This window comes from Argentina silus (genome assembly GCF_951799395.1).
Source record: "Argentina silus genome assembly, chromosome: 3".
Classification (NCBI taxonomy): Eukaryota; Metazoa; Chordata; class Actinopteri; order Argentiniformes; family Argentinidae; genus Argentina; species Argentina silus.
The window spans coordinates 24,061,311-24,082,152 of record NC_139657.1 but is presented as its reverse complement, the minus strand read 5'-3'; the positions used below and the strand labels follow the sequence as shown (position 1 = coordinate 24,082,152).

The 20,842-nt window shown below is 42.6% G+C and overlaps 1 protein-coding gene across 1 annotated transcript in view; it reads right to left on the bottom strand.

Annotated features, from left to right (window-relative positions):
• LOC310802434 (transcription factor SOX-6-like) overlaps positions 1–20,842 on the bottom strand; it is a 78,083-nt gene that overhangs the window by 38,476 nt on the left and 18,765 nt on the right. The window contains exons 3-4 of the mRNA XM_083666786.1: positions 8,167–8,392; positions 6,289–6,499 (exon numbers count right to left, since the gene is read on the bottom strand). Of these exons, the coding sequence (XP_083522912.1) occupies positions 6,289–6,499; positions 8,167–8,391 (436 nt within the window). The 5' untranslated portion in view covers position 8,392. The remainder of the gene's footprint in view (positions 1–6,288; positions 6,500–8,166; positions 8,393–20,842) is intronic.

Here is a 20,842-nt window from a genome sequence, read left to right as displayed (position 1 = left end):
TGACCTCACTTTGCCATAAGTTGGTCTCTTACTGTAAACCCTGCAGCCATACTTTCGCTAAGGGAGTCCTGGCACAAAATGGCTCCTTATAAGGTTTGGGGTTGGGGGGTAGCTGTTGTATAGTATAGTCTCTCTATAAAACTCCTCAGACTGACCCCACTAGTGCTACTACTCCCATCTGCTGCAGAGTACACTCATCCTTACTTGGCACAGAATGTGTGCCGTTCTCTGGCTGGATATGTGTGGCCATATTTTCATACTGAGGGGCAGAGTAGAACATTGTAATTGTAATGATGCAACGTTTTAAAATATTGTCACTGATTAAATTACCCTTTTTGGTCATCAGGTCATCAATAGAGCTCCAAAGCGTGCCGTCAGAATGTCATTTGTTAGACTTACTTCTGGTTCAAGCCGAACATTTTTCCAATCCGGATTGGTTGAAGTTTGGACTTTCATGTAAGTTCACAGACTATATTTTGACAAAAGCACTTCACCTCTTTATGTATCTAAATAACAGCGTAGGGGGGGACATTAGTAGTGTTCTGGTTTTACGTGTGGCCATCCACTCTCACTGTGCTCAGCACATCCATGTAGTTGCAACACAGATGCAATGCAGATCTAGGGCTAGATTAGAAAATGTGCAGATTCCTTCATATCTCCAATACAGGGGCTCAAGACATTGGCTTCTGTTTCCACTTATGTCGTGATATGCGAAACCCTATACCCGCTCCCTACCCATGCACCCCCCATGAGATGTGTGGCAGCGACACAATAGAAACGTTGTTGGGGTGGGGGGCAGCTAACGGAAAAAGGGGGGTTAGGGGTGATGGGGGTTGGGGTCACAGGGAGGGAGGGGGTTGGTCGACAGCTGACTGCAGAAAGAGAGAGAGAGAGAGAAAGAGAGAGAGAGAGAGAGAGAATCCAGTATACACTTTAGCTGCCTATGTGAGGCCACTGTCAGCGCATCTGAATCAGAGAAGGGGGGGAAAAGTGATCTGAACGCACAGGAGAATAGCCTCAAGAACAGCAACAGCACTTGAGCAGCTGTTCGCCTTTTTAATAAATCCACTCACTGCCACTGTTAGAGACTCGTGCTTTTAGGCCCCGCATTCTTATTCACTTACAGTGGTGTTGCACTACAAACTGTGTCCCTGAAAAGTTACACTCCACTTTTGATAACATCCTTTTGATCGACTGTGCAGAATCTCCTGCTGAAAAATGTGGCCTAAAAGTGTCTAGTGAATTTGAAGTTCTAGTCTATGTATATAGTTCTAATCTATGTGTAAATCTAGTGAATTTAAGGACTTCTAGTCCATATATTTCTATTCAATGAAAGTAAGTGTGGACTGAGTGAGATAGGGAGGGCCATATGCTCATTGGCCAGCAGCCAAACCATGGAGGAGGCTACTGGGCACCCCACATGACTTCATATGTAGTTAAAGCCCTCTGCCACAGATAATTACTACACAGATCCCTATTAATTACAGGAGGACGAAATGGAACCTGACCACAAGACCTCCATACAGAGAAGTGGAGGGGGGGGCCTGAGGAAATACAGACATTTAAGGCAGTGGTGAAAACCCGACTCACAGACACACACTTATACACATACAGACATGCAGGCATGCATGCCCACACACACAACACACACACACATACAGTACCAGTCAAAGGTTTGGACACACGTTCTCATTCAATGGTTTTTCTTTATTTTTATTATTTTCTACATTGTAGATTAATGTTGAAGACATCAAAACTATGAAGGAATATATATGGAATTATGTAGTAAACAAAAAAGTGTTAAACAAACCAGAATACGTTTTATATTTTAGATTCTTCACCTTTTGCTTTGATGACAGCTTTGCACACTCTTGGCAAGTTTGTGTCCAAACTTTTGACTGGTACTGTATCTCTCTCTCTCTCTCTCTCTCTCTCTCTCTCTCTCTCTCTCTCTCTCTCTCTCTCTCTCTCTCTCTCTCTCTCTCCATCTAAGAAACAATAGTGACCAGGGGAAATCGTTGAGCTTTGAGTGGCAGCAGCAGAGATGCTGAAATGAACGATCACTGCTGAAACAGAACAAAGTGGAGCTCCACAGAATGAGTCTATTGTCACAGACCGGGGTTATGGGAAGTTTGGCTCCTTTGATGTTGTCGTCCAGCTGGTAAAGCCATTAAATGGGTGATTGGATCTCCAGGACTTTGCTACTGAGGCCTGAATAGTGTTGGGGAAGTAGCTGTGGATGTATGAGAGGCAGGACCACACAAGCTACAAGCAAGGAGCTGCTAGCAGGGAAATGCTTCAAGGTTTGGTGTCAAGGAAGATTTAATATTTATTTATTTATCAGAATATTAACATGTGAGTTACGACACACTCCATACAGTATACTGCATGTATATGTACACTCACCGAAGCACTTGATTAGGAACACCTGTACACCTTCTCATGGTGGAGGTGGTGTAATGTTGTGGGGAACGTTTTTTGGCACACTTTGGGCCCGTTAATACCAATCAATTATCGCTTGAATACCACAGCCTATTTGAGTATTGTTGCTGATCATGTGCATGCCTTCATGGCCTCAAACTGGTTTCATGAACATGACAATGAGTTCAATGTTCTTCAATGGCCTTCCCAGTCACCAGATCTGAATCCAATAGAACACCTTTGGGATAGGGTAGAACGGGAGATTCACAACTTGAAAGTGCACCTGAAAAATCTGCAGGAATTGCATGATGCAATCATATCATCATGGACCAGAATCTCAAAGGAATGTTTCCAACATCTTATTGCCACGAAGAATTGAGGCTGTTTTGAGAGCAAAAGGAGGCCCTACCTCTCTATATGAATTCAGCCTCCAGTGAAGGTTCCATCATGCAGAATTTACAATGTTACATTTGAATCTGTCTTTCAAAATTTTTTATCAGTCATGCTGTGCAAAATGGAGGCCTTTCACAGTCTTTCCATGGCATTTTTGTATCAGCAGGGGTGAATATTGTCTGCAGGGTCTGATGGACAATTGTCAAACACTGCTAACACTGCATGTGTGTGACTGTCAGTCAACAGTGTGTGCTCATCGATTGTAACACAACATGCAACACATGTCGACCCATATCGACTCAAAGCTTCAGTGAACCCTATTCTTCTGTCTGAAACTGCTAGGCTTTGAAGGCGCTTGAACCCAATGTGAGTGTGTGTGTGTGTGTGTGTGTGTGTGTGTGTGTGTGTGTGTGTGTGTGTGTGTGTGTGTGTGTGTGTGTGTGTGTGTGTGTGTGTATTCGTACTGAGCAAGATTTAAAAACAGGATGAACAAGGGAAGTGGAAGGTTGCAGAGCTGAAACAAACAGTCACATTTAGGACTGAAATGTTTTTAATTCGATACAGTAATTCAGACTAGGCAGGATATAAGCTTGGATTAGAAAGATGTAAAGTGTTTGCCAGGCGCCAGAACTGCTCTGGGCACATTAGATGGCTGACTAAGTTGGCATAAGGGCACCGCACTGGTGCCAGGGTGCACTAACACTGGGATGCTAGAGGCTGTGACAATATACTGTAAGTAGATGATAATCAGTCATCAAATAAATTAAGTTTTATTGCACACTTCAATGAGTTTGATGAAAATTTAATTATGTTAAAATCAGTTGACATATGTGAAGATATGTTTTCCCCATTTTGTCAGTTGAGGTTATTTCTTTCTTTCTTTTGTTCTCTTTTTCATTATTTCAGTCTTTCTCCCTGCTTTTTTTGTTTCTTTGTTTGCCCACCCTTCATCTATACTGTACACTTCAAGAAGCACTTCACTTTGTTCCAACCTCCATTACTTGATAAGTGCATTCTTTTCATAAGTGTTATGGAGATGGTTTTTGATAGTTATGGCTTTGTTTTTCTTTTAAAATGCCTGAATTTCACAAGTTGGACATATTTCACGCCTTGAACGTTTTCACAGAAGTGTCTGGAGAATTCCATGCAGTACACTGACACAGTCAGTCACTTTTGAAGCTGAGGCGGCTGCTTTCTGAAACACACTGCCTCAGCACGAGGAGAGGCCATTTCCATTCATTAGAACTGTCACAGGCACTTAAGGCACTTTAAGAAGCTGACGGCTAATAGTGAGCCTATGGATTGCGGGAGGGGATGCGGAGAGAGGGGGCTAACTATAGTAGTGTCTGCACTTTAGCCTTAGGCTACAGAGCACAGTAGGGTCAGGCCAGCTAAGCTAAGTGAGCACTCTACAGCTAACCGGGTTTATTCCATTTGATCAAAAGCAAATCTCAGCTCGGAGAGCTTGCTCAATGAGCCCTTTGGACAGGAAGGCGTGAGGACAAGGCAGGGGAGGGAGGGTGGATTTGATTATCAATTGTCAAAAGCTCTACTCTACAGTATACTGTACTATAGCCTGACCTTTTGAATAAGTGAGGGTAAACCATGGTCAAATGAATCCCAATTTAGCAGCGTAACATACTGTGTTTAGATTTAAAGGAGAAACAAAAGGGTTTCATATCATCAAAACAACAATTATAAATGATCTCATATTTAAATGATGGTTAGAACCTGTTTAAAAACATTTCGTACAGCGACCCCCCCTGTGGTAGGATGCCACCTCTGACCAAAAGGAGTCTTTCACTTACTTACTCACACACCACATTCCACTTCCTGTACACCCGCGCCAAAGTGACCTAGCAGGTATCAAGTCATTCACTCGCCACTTCACCCACACTAAGTGGCCTGTAAAAGCACAGTGCACTCCACTAACACACAACGCTACTGTCCTGTGGTGTAAAGTGGTCTCTAACAGGTACAGCACCAGACAGCACCACCACCAGGTGACCCTTTTCACCATGATGCCCCTGCACACCAGTGTACTCACGCTACACAGACCCTTCAGAATATAAACACGACCCAGTCGTTCGTGGCTGTGTTTGAGTTTGTGGAAAGATGTTAGCAGTGGCAATCAATACATTATTGAAGAAGGGAAATACATCAGTCTTGCAGATGTACTGATCTATTGATCCATGCTAGCTTTTACAAAACACATTTGAATAAAATGAACCCAACTGACCTTACAAGGCGGGGTCAAATGGCAAGTGAAAGGCAAACGTGACAAATAGACAATTCAATTCTGACCTCTACAGCAAGTGTCCTGAACAATGAATGTAATTTATGTCTTCCTCTTGCAGGTCCAAACATTTAGATACAAATAAAGTAATAATAACTAAGCTGGTACTTGGTTATACAGTGCATTCAGCAAATTGATTTTGCCTTAGCTAAGTGCATACAAGTGCAATACAATCAATGCCACTTGCAGGGACTCCATTGGGACTACAGCCATACTCATTTGTAAAATAATATTTTGTCTTGATTTCTTAGACCTCATTTTCTTTGGCCATCAAAGAATGCAAGGTCACTGATCGGTGAGCTGTTGAAGACAATAGATAATAGTGTAATGTGATTTTAGGAAATATTCTATGACAACTGAGAATTCTGTGATGTAGTTTGTCTTCCAAAGGAGTGGGAAATAAAAGAGTTGAAAAAAAAAAAAAACATCCACCAAACACACACACACACACACACACACACACACACACACTTCAGCAGGATTTGTGTGTGTGTGTGTGTGTGTGTGTGTGTGTGTGTGCCTCTCTCCATTACCATCAACTGCTGTTTGATATGAGGCTGTCAAAACAGTGAAAGCGGTGTGATGAACACAACACACACCCATGAAAGACGGCTTGCGTACAATAGACAGTCTACACAATAACTACAGTAGATACTGTAAGAGGCTATGATGCCTTTGGCTAATTTGACTCTAGACCACTACAAAAGTAAATCAAAAACAAAGTGAAGCGTTTAAGAAGAGAGATCAACGGTGCCTCTGATATTGTGACAATTACAATGTGTACCATATCGGTACAGAGAGGTGTTAGATCTCTGTTGCTGTGGGGCAGGAGCGTGCAGAGACATGCAGAGGGCGTCTACCACTGCCCTGTTGTGAGTACCCTGATCTGAAGGGGAGAAAAGGGAAACCGGTGATTTCACTCACAGATCTATGATCTATGCGGTGGAAGATTTGTCACTTGTAATTTAAGGGTTCAAAGATCCTATTGAAAAGGATATGGATTCAAAGCACAACACACACACACACACACACACACACACACACACACACACACACACACACACACACACACACACACACACACACACACATACACACACACACACACAAACAGACCCCCCCCCACACACACACATACACATGCACACACACACATACAAATAAAGAACATCTCCTACCGTCCTGCTCTGTCTTGGTCAGCTCCACCAGTTTCTTCTGTTTCAGTGTGTCCACCACGTCGGCCAGGCTGCCTTTGCGGCGTTCTGGCGTTCCGAAGGCCGATCCACCCAGCAGCTCAGAGCGGTCCCGGGAAACCTCCTCAGGCTTGTGTGGAGAGGTAGAGTTATTCCGGTAGGAATACAGGGAACCGCACTTACTACTGTCATTGTCCTGGGAAACAAATAGAGGAGTGCTTTGGAATTAGTTTCAGTACAATACTATTACTAGCACAACTACCATTATATTTAGGGCTATTACTTAACTACTGACTTTAATTGAACAACACTCACATTGTTTAACAGGGCATTTAACCTTTCACAAGCTTTCTTACAATTGATATCACAATAAGACGTATTGTATTTGGGGCTGTTGTTGTTATTGTTGTTAATCATGGCATTAATCTCCTCACAGTAAACTCTAGACTCAGGGCCAGTTTACAAAATTCCCTGCTGGCTGTCACTCGTTGGTGTTGGCAGACTGTGCACGTGACCTTGGCGCGGAGGGACTGGCACAGCTCCTCTGTGGCTCAGTTGGTAGAGCATGGCTAACAACGCTAGGTTGTCGGTTTGATTGCCGCATGGACCATATATACTGAAAAATGTATGCACCCACTACAATGTAAGTCACTTTGGATAAAAACGTCAGCTAAATGACATATATTATATTATATTAAAGGCAACAAAGGCAGTACCCCTTGGGCCTGTACGAAGAACTGCACTGTACACATACTAAACCTATCTTGTGATTGACAAATGCAATTCAATATAGAGGGGGACTGACACAGGTCATATAGCTTGTAGGGTACAGTAAATTGTACACCTGTCATAGACTGCTATTAAGTTGTTTTTAAGGTTGAACACAGCCTCCAAATAACAAAACTGAATCTCCTGGGCCCTACATGAAAAACTCACAGCTATAGGTAGGGCCCATAATTTTTCCTGACCACATGACCTGGCAAAGGAAAACTTTTTCCATGTCAGATTCTGTGGTCAGGAAAAACTCGTATTTGTGACATAGGGCAAAGAGTAATCAAGGGGTCCATCTAAGTAGACCAAAGTAATCTATCCATATAGAAGATTTAGCTGAAGCGATCATCATCCATATCACATTGTCTCACCACATTTTCTCTCACAATAGACACTCTAGCACATGTGGCCTGATGTCTGAAGTTTATTTTAATATGTTTTCTCCTCCTCTGTGAGTGGGGGATCTCCAAGATCTTGAGAGGGCTTACGTTTCAAAGACAAGGGGCTTTGGCTAACAGCAAGATCATAAGGCGTCCTTGAAACCACTCAAAGAGTTCTGATGTGCATTTGTCTTGAAGAGGAAGATGCCTCTGTAATGAGGCTCAGTTACAGTGCGTCAATCAGATTTTTTTTCAGTGCGTCAATCAGAGCATTTTATAGCCTTCAAATCCACTTGGATAGCTTTACAAATATATCTGTGCTAGAGGAACTACAGGGTCTAGGTTGAACATAATACTGTGTGACCTCACAGACAGTAACACAATATTGATAACTAAACAAACTTCTGCGCAACTTCCCACACTCCTGAGAGCAGTTGAATAAGTCAGTTGCAATTGTTCCATCAGGGACCAATGGTACCTGAACCTAAATAAAACACAGAGAATCTGGCTGAGGAGATGAGAGGAACCATGGGGCATTGCTCTCTCAATGAGGACCCTGGCTGGGATGCCTGCAGCATTGCCTGCAGCACTGCGCACAAGACGGACCGGTGTGTGTAGGTTTGTGTCTGTGTGTGTTTGCAGTGAAGTCAGAATTATGGGCCCATATTTCAAATTAGGAATTGGACCTACTCTATGTGAGAAGTTCTCTCACCGTCAAAGAAGGGCCTATACTCTCCCATTCAGAGTCAGGCTGGTTATCTCTGATTTGCTGGAGATCCTCTGGGTGTGACTTGCTACGCAGAGGGGGCGTCGTCGGTTGGTCCTGGCCTTCCCTGTCATCCTTGGCCCAACCAACATTGTCCTGACCCATCTCTTCCTCCTCCTCCTCCTCCGTCACTAGGGGAAACTGAGGCGTGGCTCGCTTGGAAGACATCATTCTGTGGGAAACAGGGGAACAGGGAAAAAATTATGAGTGACTTAGGTAGACAGCCTTCCTTTACTTTAACACCTATCTGTGTCCAACTTGAAACAAAGTTATCAACCTGAAAAAAACTAAAAATGAAGCATTGAATAGTAGGATAAGAGGGTGTACAGGGTGGAATGTACACACACCAAAAGAGGAGGAGAAGAGAAACCCTTTTATATCACACTAAAAGGAAACGTGAGTGAGAAACCATGACGTGAACAATAACAATAGATTTCCTGGATTTTCAAGATCTCATTGTGATAAAAACCCATATCCAAGTACAGTAGGAGAGATGTATGTATGAGAGTCATCAACCCACTCTGTGGTGGGCAAAATCTATTAGCACATGTAGTATCAGCACATGTAGATCATTCACCGCCTTACAGCTGTGAAGAACTGTAGGCTTCTACAGGGCTTCTGTGCAAACCTGTATTTCCTCATGCCTCAGGCCTCAGGCCTTAGACTAACCCCACCAATAAATGATTTACTGTAATTATTGTAAACACACAAAAACCTACAAATGTCATATTGCTGAGTGTTAATTGATAATACCAATGCAGACCAACATTGTAGAGTCTCGGAACATGAGTATTTGTGTTTTATCCTGTAGACAGAGCATCAAACACAGCTTCAGTGAAGTGAAACAGATCACCACTTCAGAATTAGCACTCCATAAATCAGACAGGGCTATTTATCTCTGAGATATTCAGTCTCCTGGGCACTCTAAAACGTAAATCTAACTCCCACTGAAATATCTGAGAAAAAATCGAGAGGGGGTGGATGAGAGAGAGAGAGAGAGAGAGAGAGAGAGAGAGAGAGAGAGAGAGAGAAAGGGGGCACACACACAAAGAAAGGGTGCAGATAAAGAGAGCTAGAGAGAGAAAAAGTGGACACATGGGAAGGAAAGGGAGGAACATACACTCACTGAACACTTTATTAGGAACACCTGTACACCTGTACAAGAATTGAGGCTGTTTTGAGAGCAAAAGGAGGCCCTACCTCTCTATATGAATTCAGCCTCCAGTGAAGGTTCCATCACGCAGAATTTACAATGTTACATTTGAATGTAAAAAAAGATGTTTCCAACATCTTATGGAATCAATGCCACGAAGAATTTAGGCTGTTTTGAGAGCAAAGGGAGGCCCTACCCAGTATTAGTATAGTGTTCCTAATAAAGTGTTCGGTAAGTGAAAGAAAGTGGAAGAGTAGAAAACAGAAGTGAAAGAGTAGTGAGAGAGAAAGAGAGAGAGAGTGACTCCCACGGTAGCAGGTGTCTACAATGATTTGATAGGAGTGTACAGTGGATCAGAGATGTGGGGTCTGTAACTCTGTCAACTAGAGAAAATTCTAATTCTAACGTATGAGAAAAATCATTGTGCTGAAAGGGAACATGGGGAGAAGGTGGGCGGGGAATGAAGAGTGCGTTATGCACACTGTTCATTCCAGCGTGCATATGTGTGTGTGTGTGTGCGTCCGTGAGTGCATGTCTGTGTGTGGTAAAAGGTTTAAAATGGTCGATGTAAGCAGAGCCAAACTTGACCAGGAGAGGCCCCGTTCTATAATGTCATACGGTCCTCTCTTGTAACGATGACATAAGACACCAACCCTGACCCTACTCTGACACCGAGGATAACGTCAGTAAACCCATCACACAAACAAGAAGAGCTACACCCTTTCCCAGCAGTACATGCTGCACTCTTCATTGCTATCATCTTCACTACCTGCTTATTGATACATTTATGTGTGCAACTGAGGTAATGAAAAGCACTGACTCAGCATGGGTGTTGAACTCAGCCGGCATCTAAACTGCCGACAGAAGGAATGTGTTTGTTGTACTGTATCTCCCAAAGCCATTCCAAAAGATTTTAAAAATGTAGCCTAACTCGCTGGTTAGCGCAAGGCTAGCTATGAACTCTCATGCCTCCTGAGCATCGCAAAGATACCAGACAGACAGGCCATGAAGACCCATCTGGTAATTTCACGTATCGTCCCTGCTTATGACACCAGACAACAAGCGGCTAACAAACAAAGCTAATTGTTAACTGGTTAGCAAAACAGAGCCTTCCTAAAGAACAGTCACAATCCAAACCACAACCCCCCCCGGAGAAAAGGGGGGGGTTAGGAGAAAGGAGAGAAGAAAGGAGGGGGCCTATATTTAGCTGACAATATTGCTGCTGCTGTGTTTATGGGGCTTAAGGAGTTAGCTAGCTTCTTGGAACTGACTTCTCATATGGCCAGGAATGCCTGGACTCATAAATCGCTGCCACCGATATGGTTTCATCACGCAACAGACCCTAGGCTGTGTGTTAGCCTTGCCTTGTCAAGGTCTTGTGTGATTAGTTAGCATTAGCCAGACCCAATCAGAAATGAAATACGAGTTTTGATCAGCGATTACAGACCCAGAATACTTGAGTTGGGGGAGGGGGATTGGTTACTATTGCAAGGCCCAGTAACTTAGCATACAGTAGTGAAATAAACAATTATAATAAGGTGATGTCTAGTCTCTTAAAAGGACATTTCCCTAATGTGGTCATTTCCAAAAAGCAAGTTTGGTAGTTCCTCACTTTTGCTGAAATGTATTTGAATAGTTGTACATAGGGCCATAAATGAAAAGGCCATTTGTTGAATATGATATCTGAGGCAAGGTGTCAATAGTTGTCCGCTGTATCTAGCCACAGGGGAACATGAATGGAATAAACATCTATTTACCGTTCACACTTCTACTAAATTGTAAATGGATATATAGCATTTTGGAATGAAACTCAACTCCATCACTTCACTGTGAATACAATATTACTACAGTCCTTGTAAGAGTGAAGTGGAAATTGAGCGATTACAGTGGAGGCTGCATCCATTTCCCTGAAGTAGCACCCCTTCTAGTGAGCCCAACAAAAGAATGAGGAGACGATGATGAGACAATGATGAGACGATGATGAGACGATGGTCCTAACAAACACTCCATTCATGTTATTTCATGATCACCAGGCAAACTGTAACCTTTCAGGCAAACTTCCCTCAATGTCCTTCCCATGTCTAGGATATTTCTTGGAAAGTAGACACACGCAAACATATCAAACGTGTGATAGCGCCACTGCACATGAGATTGCGTATCAGATAAAGAACAAGACAAGACACTGTTAGACAGAGTTTGAGCACACATGAATAAACACTCAACATTGTTTAGAGCGTGAAGTGGTGTTAAGATGGTTTTGATACTCCACGAAAACATTCAACAAAAAACAAAGAGTTATTCAGAAGAGATAAGATAGTTAGTCAGAGTTATTCACTTTTAATTGCTACACTTGTATTTCCTTTCAAACAAGTTATACTTGCATCTATCTAAATTTAATGGAAAATTCCCTTTAACGGTTTCGCCCAGAGGCATTCTGGATTAAGTAGCCTGTTCACTTCAATTCTACTAACTGTTCACTTAGGCCTTGTGGTTGTTGAAGTTCCTTCCCCCAGACTTCCTAACCTATTTCAATACACAGATGTCGTCCAAAGCCTTGTGGGTGATGTAGTTCAAAAACACACTCACCAAACTATCATCAATGGAGGTTGTTTGTTGGAGCTGGAGGACAGTTGGTTATTACATTTCCCTCTAAGAAGTCGACAATAACTTAAAATCTCTTTGCAAGCTCAAGAAAAAAAGAAAACGGGTCGATATTTGACAGGAAAACATTGTTCCGATCTCTCCTGAAACCTGGCTACTTGGCAAAACAATCAGGCATTGTGGAGAGTGGAAGGAGAGGGACCTGTGATAGATGAGAGAGAGAAAGTGAGGGCCCCCTCTTAGGAAAACAGTACACAAAGCACCATTCACAAGCCAGGTCCCCTCTGCCACTTGTGGAGCAAGAGGAGGGCAGCAACAAAGGCTTCCAATTCAACCAATTGGGTGTACAATCTACAGCCATCCCAGCTGAAGTGAGCTGAGGAAGTGGGAAAGACCAGAGTGAGGGAGGGAGGGAGGGAGGGAGAGTGTCTGTGTGTGTGAGAGAGACAGAGAGAGAGAGAGAGAGAGAGAGAGAGAGAGAGAGAGAGAGGGAGAGAAAGAGAGAGCGAGAGAGAGAGAGAGAGAGAGAGAGAGAGAGAGAGAGAAACAGAACAGTCCCAACTCGCAAAATGTGAGGTGAGGTGGGAGAAATTTAAGAAAGGAGAAAAAGAGTGCACTAAAACTGACTACTTCTGTGCGTACTACTGAACAGCTCTTTGAGTTCTTTAGTCTGGACCCTCATTAGATCATCACTGTCATGCCCCAAACAGAGAGTACTGTCATACCGACATGTGGAATGCGGACACACACACACACACACACACACACACACACACACACACACACACACACACACACACACACACACACACACACACACACACACACAGCCTTGCTTTCACCCAGCAATTCCCCCCAATCCACTCTTTTCCCGAAATAGAAACGTTCACTAGCAACCCCAGCCGCCTAAAACGGCCACATTTTGTCAGCCCTCTAATGACAAGAAAAGCAATTTTGTTTCCTGTCATTCTGATCCCTTAAATGGATTTATGTGGGAGGGTGTGGAGGGGGACCGGGAGTGGAGGAAATTAAGTTCAGCACTGCATCCATTACGGCTCAACTCTGGCTCAGTTGCACGGTCGCTAACAAGTAGCGATACTGATTTAAAACACGGTAGCATTTCATCAGATGCAACTGCGGGTATTGTGATATTTTCTTCCACTTCTGAGACATTTCTGAAACAATGAAGGGACTTCTGAGGTGTTGATAGGTCAATCAAACAGATATTGTGTGTGGCCGTAGTGTACGTCAATCAAACATGTCAAGATCAAAGGAATACATTTGTCATTACCAGGTCAATGGAAAGTCACTGTGTGATCAACAGAGTTTTGCAATGGGATCTATATGTTCCAACCACAAGGACCAATTCATCTGCCCCTTGTGAATGGAGGGCCTGGTCCACAGTGTGTTGAAATGTGACAGGTTGCAGGATGGGAGGCAGGGGAAAGTGAGTTATTGAATCAATACAGAGTAGCAAAGTCCACATTGTATGTGTATTGTATGACCAGTACTGTATACTCCATATGACTTTTGGTACTTTTAGTCCTAAAATTGTAACTTACCAAAGTTGCTGTACATAGAGTATAGACTGACAGATTGCAATCATTATTATGATCTCACATGTGTGAGGTGTCAAAATAGCTAATCACACCAAGTAGTAAACTTAGATAGTTAGATGAGTAGCTAAATCCACCCATAAGAAAGTCTCTGGAAAACGCAATGGAACCCTCTAAAATGTTGAATGAATGGTCTATATTTCTCAACACTCACACACACAGTCCTACAGTATGCAGGGACTCTCTGTTATGACCTCCCTTTAGTCAAGCTAAACCAAAACCACAGACCCCCAGAATCCAGGAGTGGTCTTATTGACCAACACCCTCCCTTGTGCTTTTATTTTTCCTGGCAAGGGAACACACCCAAGCTAACACAAATACAGTACACAAACACACACACACACACACACACACACACACACACACACACACACACACACACACACACACACACACACACACACACACACAGACAAACATGCACACAGACCCACACACGCGCACACACACACACATCTACTTTATGGCAGGGTTTCAAAGTAAAAACCATTCAAGACCAAAGTCAACACTCAGTGGCTCAAAAGGACCATTTGTCTATCTTTTTCTATGGCAGTAGTCAGTAGTCTTAGTCAGATGGAGCATAATATTGTCTTCTGATCTCAAGGTAGCCCCCATTAGTCAGATACTGTATATCATCAATAAAATGTGAATTTACGCAAAAATAAACCCTCATGGCAAAAACTCTTAACTCTTCCAGTTACTATACTATAGTATAAGTATGTTTGTACTATTTCTTGCACGCATAGCACTCTCACATCATCTAATCTCTTTTTCTTCAAATGCCCTTCCATCTCCATCTCTCTCTCTCTCTCTCTCTCTCTCTCTGTCTTTCTTCCTTTACCTAGCAACCCTATCTTAAGGAGCATGAGGATAACTGCTAAGCAGTAGCTACAGAAGGGGGTAATGCTCTGTTTATCTGTCAGTCTGAGATTGATACAGTACACACGCACCTGCCCTGTCCCTTATAGGTGCTCTGCTTACCATCTGTCACCTCTGACCGCAGTGCTCCTGAAAGACTCAACACAATGCCACTTTGACATACATATAAACTTGTTACACAAGTTTAAGCTCCATTGGGTGACCTGAAGGTAACTTCACACAGTGGGTGTAAACAACAGACAATCCTATTAGCCTAATTATACAGATGAAGCCGTAGGAGCCCTTTTCCATTCCTAAATAACCCCCATCAGGCTTTGCTGGATGATACTATGAAGTCCTTAGTACCCTTCTTATATGGATTGCCCCTACTTGTTCTAGGTACATTTGGAACTCATCCATTTGTTAAAGTACAGTAGAACCAAAATAATGCAGCTATGGATCTTTTCAGGGGAACAGAGAGGCAGGCAACATGATGACTAACATCTAAAAACAAAATGTATTTGCAAATACGCATTTAAATAACATTATAAAATCAAAGCTATTGATTAATGATTGATTATGATATTCGAAGTTATTTAATTATAATCATTCCCTGACATAGAATTACTCTATTTAATGTACTACAGTAAATGGTTATGATGTCACTACCAAATTCAGTGATGGAGTGACTGACACAGAGATGGGATTGTCACTGGACAACAGCTGCCTCTACACATATTTCAGGGCGACTGCATTCGCCCGAGGCTAAAGTCACACAAAGTGATCTTTAATAAGTCATTAGGCCTCTTGAACGGCACCCAAACAATCACCAACTGTTCATATTTAAGTTAACATTTCTCAAAGTTGTTGTCCAGAGCCTAGTGCCAGCATATTTGTTGTTGTCGTCAACCCCCAGCATCCCCCAGTCCTGATGTATCTTTCAAGACACATTCACTAGAACTGACATGAGAGTAACGGAGGGACCCCTTCACACTCAGTCAAGATAGAGGCACTCTTGATTGAAGTGGAAATATGTCAATTCTCACTGACTTTAAGATGCTGACAAGATGCTGACATGGATACAATATAATATATTAGGTTGTGTGTATATATGTATAAATATGACATATATATGTCATATTTGTAGCCTAGTATTACATGACAACACAAAATCTATGGCAATATGGCAATGAAACTGTTATGTGAATGCTTTCTTCTAGTTTAAATATGAATACCTGGACATATGAATCTGTAATTCTCTAAACATTAAAATAAGTGGCTTTTAGGGAGCTCTAGAGGCGCTAAAGCCACGTAATCCCAGATTAAGACTGACAAATCATGTCACTGGATGCTTCCATTGTGCTCCCTGTTGCCTCTGTTTGTACCCAGCATGCTTTGTTGTTCCCATAAAAAATAACTCAGCTTTAAGTTCACATCAAACAGCTCTATTATTTACACCAAAACTGCTTTCTAACATGAGATAAACAAAAAATCCTTATTCAATAATTGAATGGCATGAAAGCGTAATGTCCGCAGATGGTCTCCCAATTGAACTTCACTCAGATTCAAAGATGTAATTTGCTCAAGTTTTATAGTAAATAATGAAATCCATTTAAGAACGAATACCTCACACATGCAATCTTTTCAGGGAACACAATGCACAATGGGGAGACCGTTGCGTGTTCGAAGGGCCTCGCTAACATCCAGTGTTATCAGTCCAAGATGAATAAATATGTACAAGAAGAAGTTAGATGGTGATAGGAAACTGCATGACTTTCCACCAACCAGAGCGGAGTCTCACATCCACCCACACACACACCCACACACACACACGCGCGTTTCAACAGGTTCCCTGAGATTTCCCGCCCAGACCCTTTCCCGTTTCCTCAGATGAATGATTACGAGAAAATGGTAAATTATTAGAAATCATTTCTATGAACAGCGTGACATGAAATGGAACTGTTACATGATATGCAGTGTCTAAATCTGGCTTCTCTACATCCTTCTCTGTTCTGTGATCTGCAAGATCAGTCGTATTTACTTGAATGAATGAATTCATGAATTCAAAGCATATGAATTCAAAGCACACTCATTGTTTATACTGAAACTGAAAAAAAGACCTTGAAATGCAGTTAATATGGTCAAAAAAGAAAAAAAAGAGCAAATGCAGAGGGCTTCAGCGGAGAGCATTGTTGACACTATAGGAGTGTACCGACAAGTCACTATATCTGATTCTGTATTACATTTAAACAGTTTGGAACACACGCTGGATGGCATAGCCAAGTTTCCCCAGAGAAACTTCCCATTTTCGCTAGCAACAAGAAGACAAAGTTAACTGGAAAGTGGGTGATTTTCAACGTAGGTGACATGGTGCTATCTTTCATTTGTAAATGTAAACTTAAATGTAAAATATCCAACCCTAACACACACACACACACACAATACAATACAAGCAAAGAGCTCTGCAGTTATTGGAATCGTAGAGTGGGTGATGGTGAAAATTTGATGATGGTGTAAGAAGTGTTGTAATAGCCACTTGGAGGTCTTTAGGGTAGAGTGGAGGATGGTTGGAGTGGAGTGGAGGGTGGGAAGGAGGCTCCTGCAGCACTGAGAGAAGCCCTTAGCCCTGGCCTTGCCTGAAGCTCTCTCTCCATTCCCAGAGCAGTTGTTGGCGGGTGACAGGCACGTCAGCGTCCCTTGGCATGGCGAGCTGTCAGAATCCAGGCTAATCCTCCATGGTATCCCCCCAGTCAGGCCAGGCCAGGACATGGCATTGCCCGCTGCCGCCACTGCGCCACACTGTGTGTGTGTGTGTGTGTGTGTGTGTGTGTGTGTGTGTGTGTGTGTGTCTGTGTGTCTGTGTGTCTGTGCACCTAAGCCTTGTATGTATGACACATATACATTTAGAACTGTCAACACACCACACACACCAAACATAATACATTTACAATACTTGTAAATGTTTACAATACACACACACACACACACACACTGACTTAGCGCCTGGTGTTGAGAGGTGTGAGTGTGAGGTGGCAGGCCAATCGGTCCTGCAACAAGGTAGCCATTGTCCTTTGTGGACACAGCGTGGACATGCCGCACATTGTATAGGGCACAGAAGGCCTTAGTTCAACTCATACAGCCATATGCGTAAATATGGGTAATCATAGCCCTTTATTCACATGGGGCTGAGACCTCAAACCACCATAAACATCAGAACAAGAATCGAGGGTTTGTTTCGTGAAATATGTACAACGTCACACACGTAAAGTACAGCTTTTGTGTACTGAGTAACACCTGTGTTTAAACTGTGTGTATAAATAGGCCCCCTCTTTGTTGTCGTGACTGTAGCAACTGTTATACAGCTGTTCTGATTTCTATCACATTAAAGATAATCATATCAACACTATCTCCTCTCAGGCCCTCATGGGACTTGTCGGAGAGAAGGAATTTCACAACAGGAATAAAGCCGTTTTTATGCACTTTGTTTTTCTGGTATTTGACTTGATAATGAACTGAATTCTTTCTCTCTGAACCTTTTCAAACTTGACTGTAATCCCTCTGTCCCTCTGCTTCATCTCCATTCAATCCATCCTTCCATCCTTCTGCTCTCTTCCACTGACTGTACTGTATATCTTCATCTGTTCGCTATGCGTGCACACACACACACACACACACACAACACATGACTTATCCTATCGAGGCTCTAGATCTGTATTAAGCGGTGCATTAGTTACAGTTGATTTATTCACACCCGTGGCTGGTCCCTTGGCTCCAATCATGTCTTAGCCAAGCACAACCAGGTCCAACCCGCTTCCATTATAGACGATGGAGCTACACTGACCATAGATTGTTAGAGAAACTGAATTGAAGAACAACACTATCAACACCGGCTTTTTGTTCATCAATATCATTATAAGTACTGCTCGTGCAAGAAAGGAGAAAACTAAATGAATACAATCTACTGCAGAAACAACAATAAATAATATCATCTGAATGTGTCAATGTGATACTGTGGTACAGTATACAACAGGGGATTTATTCTAATTTCCTTGCGCACCACCTTACGCGCGGATCTGTGCTTTACGCGCCAAATGTGCAGGTGGAGCTCCAGCGCGTATTAAATGTCAACTCAGTGCACGCCATTGTGCGAACTCCACGTTTGGGGCGGAGAAACAAACATTTGAAAGGTGTGTCTCATGAATATCATAGATACGCGCGTTGTCATCTCATATTTTACACGCAAAATGTTCCATGCGCGCTGGTCTCGGTCATTTAGCGTACCTAGGGTCAGTTGCAGCCGAAATGGATGTAATTTCAAATGTATCGTCATGATTGCTGACCAATTAGAAATAATCTGGTCCAAGTATAACAGAATACATACAGTTCAAAGTTGTATTTTCATATTACTGTACAGTACTGTACTGTATGTACTGGGATCCAGGAGAGTTTATTAGAGTACAATTAAATCCTTACTCTCAAGCCCTCCTCTTCGCAATATATTGGAACTACTGTGTTGCGGTCATAGAGGCGTAGCGATTTAAGTCAATTTTGAACATGTGTGATGACTGTTTTACCTTTAGGAACAAATGTTGCAATGAACACCTATTTGATGAGATATGAGTAAACCTTTTCAAAATGGGAATACCAAATCATGAAAACTGTGGAGCCAGAAGTGCATAATAGGTATGCATAGGTAAGTGCATAATAGGTATGCACAAGGAAATCAGAATAGATCCAAGCATAACAAGGATTCATCCTGAAGCTTTCACAAATTCACACGCTGGCCGGGTCTGTTTGTCCAGCCAATCACAAATGTACTGTAAATCTGTTCATGTTTGTTTTACCGTTGGTTTCTAACAGGAGTGCTCTGTCTAATCCCATTGCATCTATCATACAGCACCTCGACTCTCCCCCCTTTCTGTATCTTAAGCCCTGTAGTTCAAATAGGTGAGATGTATACATACGTATGGAATGAGATATGACAAGGCTGTGAACACACTAATACCAGTGAAGACAACTATACTAGTGGAACTAGATCATTGGTGTGGGTGTGTGTTACATTGAAGGGTTAAATTAAGGGTGAGCAAAGTCAAACTGTATGGTAGCAGACTGCATATTGTGAATGACATCTATTTTCCCACTTCTTTAATGAGAAGAAAGCAACCAATGATTGATACATTTCCATCAGTGACAAAATCCTAATTCCACCCTTGTGACTCTCTTTCTCTCTCTCTCTCTCTCTCTCTCTCTCCCCCTTTCTCCATCTCCCTCTCCCCTTGTGTGTTGTTTGCCCTTTAAGACCATATTGGGCAGATCAGTTGTTCTTACAGAGAACTATTGGAATAGTGCAAGGATTACTTACAGATTACAGGGTTATATTCAACATGTTAGGACTATATTTAGCAGGTGTAAACTCCATTGTGAAGAAGAGCGTCGAAAGAGAGGTAGAGCCTCTTTGCCTTGTCAACCTTCCTGTTCTTAATCTACCCTGATTCCGTTGGAGGATAAATTAATTAGCACCCAATGAGGAACACACTTTTCTCTAATGGTGGTCCAGCGCAGTTCCACACACAAACACACACGCACTCACGTGTGCGCACACACACACGCACACGCACACACACACACACACACACACACACACACACACACACACACACACACACACACACACACAAACAGACACATATATATTGTACTGCATACCCCCATGTGAGTAACCCCCCCCCCCCCCCCTCCCCAACACACATGCACACCTTCCATGGCTCAACGTTGGCCATATGGTTAATTGACTTTGACAAAGAACAAAGGAGACGATTAGGGGGATTGACTGTTACACACACAGTCACAGGTCAGGGGGGCTTACCGTGGCTTTGAGGTCGTCACTGTCCTGTGATTATGGAACCTCAGGTGTCACCGGAGGATACCGAGGCGAGGGTGTTCCTGCCCACATGTTGTCCCTGTCTTAAGCCATTTGTCTTAGCAGCGTTACAAGGTCAGTGGTGCTGAATATACATGTGAGCCAGTAAATACTAGTAACCCCACATAGGCTACAGTCCATATGCTACCGCTACATAAGCACCTTCATAAGCAATACTAATTGAGAATAGTTCATAAAAGAGCTAATAGGGAATTACCATTCTCTGCATATACTTCCTGTACTTTTAAACTTAACCATTATTGCTAAGTGACACCCAGTTGCATTTTAAACTAAGGAGAGCCAATGTCATATCTTTAGCTCAGGCTACAATTGCATTTATTATATTAAAGAGAAGCTATGGGATATCACGACAATTTCTGTATTTTTCAAACCTCTCGTTTTGGGTCCGGATCGTCAATGTATAGTTCATACAAATATAATCTATGAATTGAATCACTGTCTTACCTCATTCAG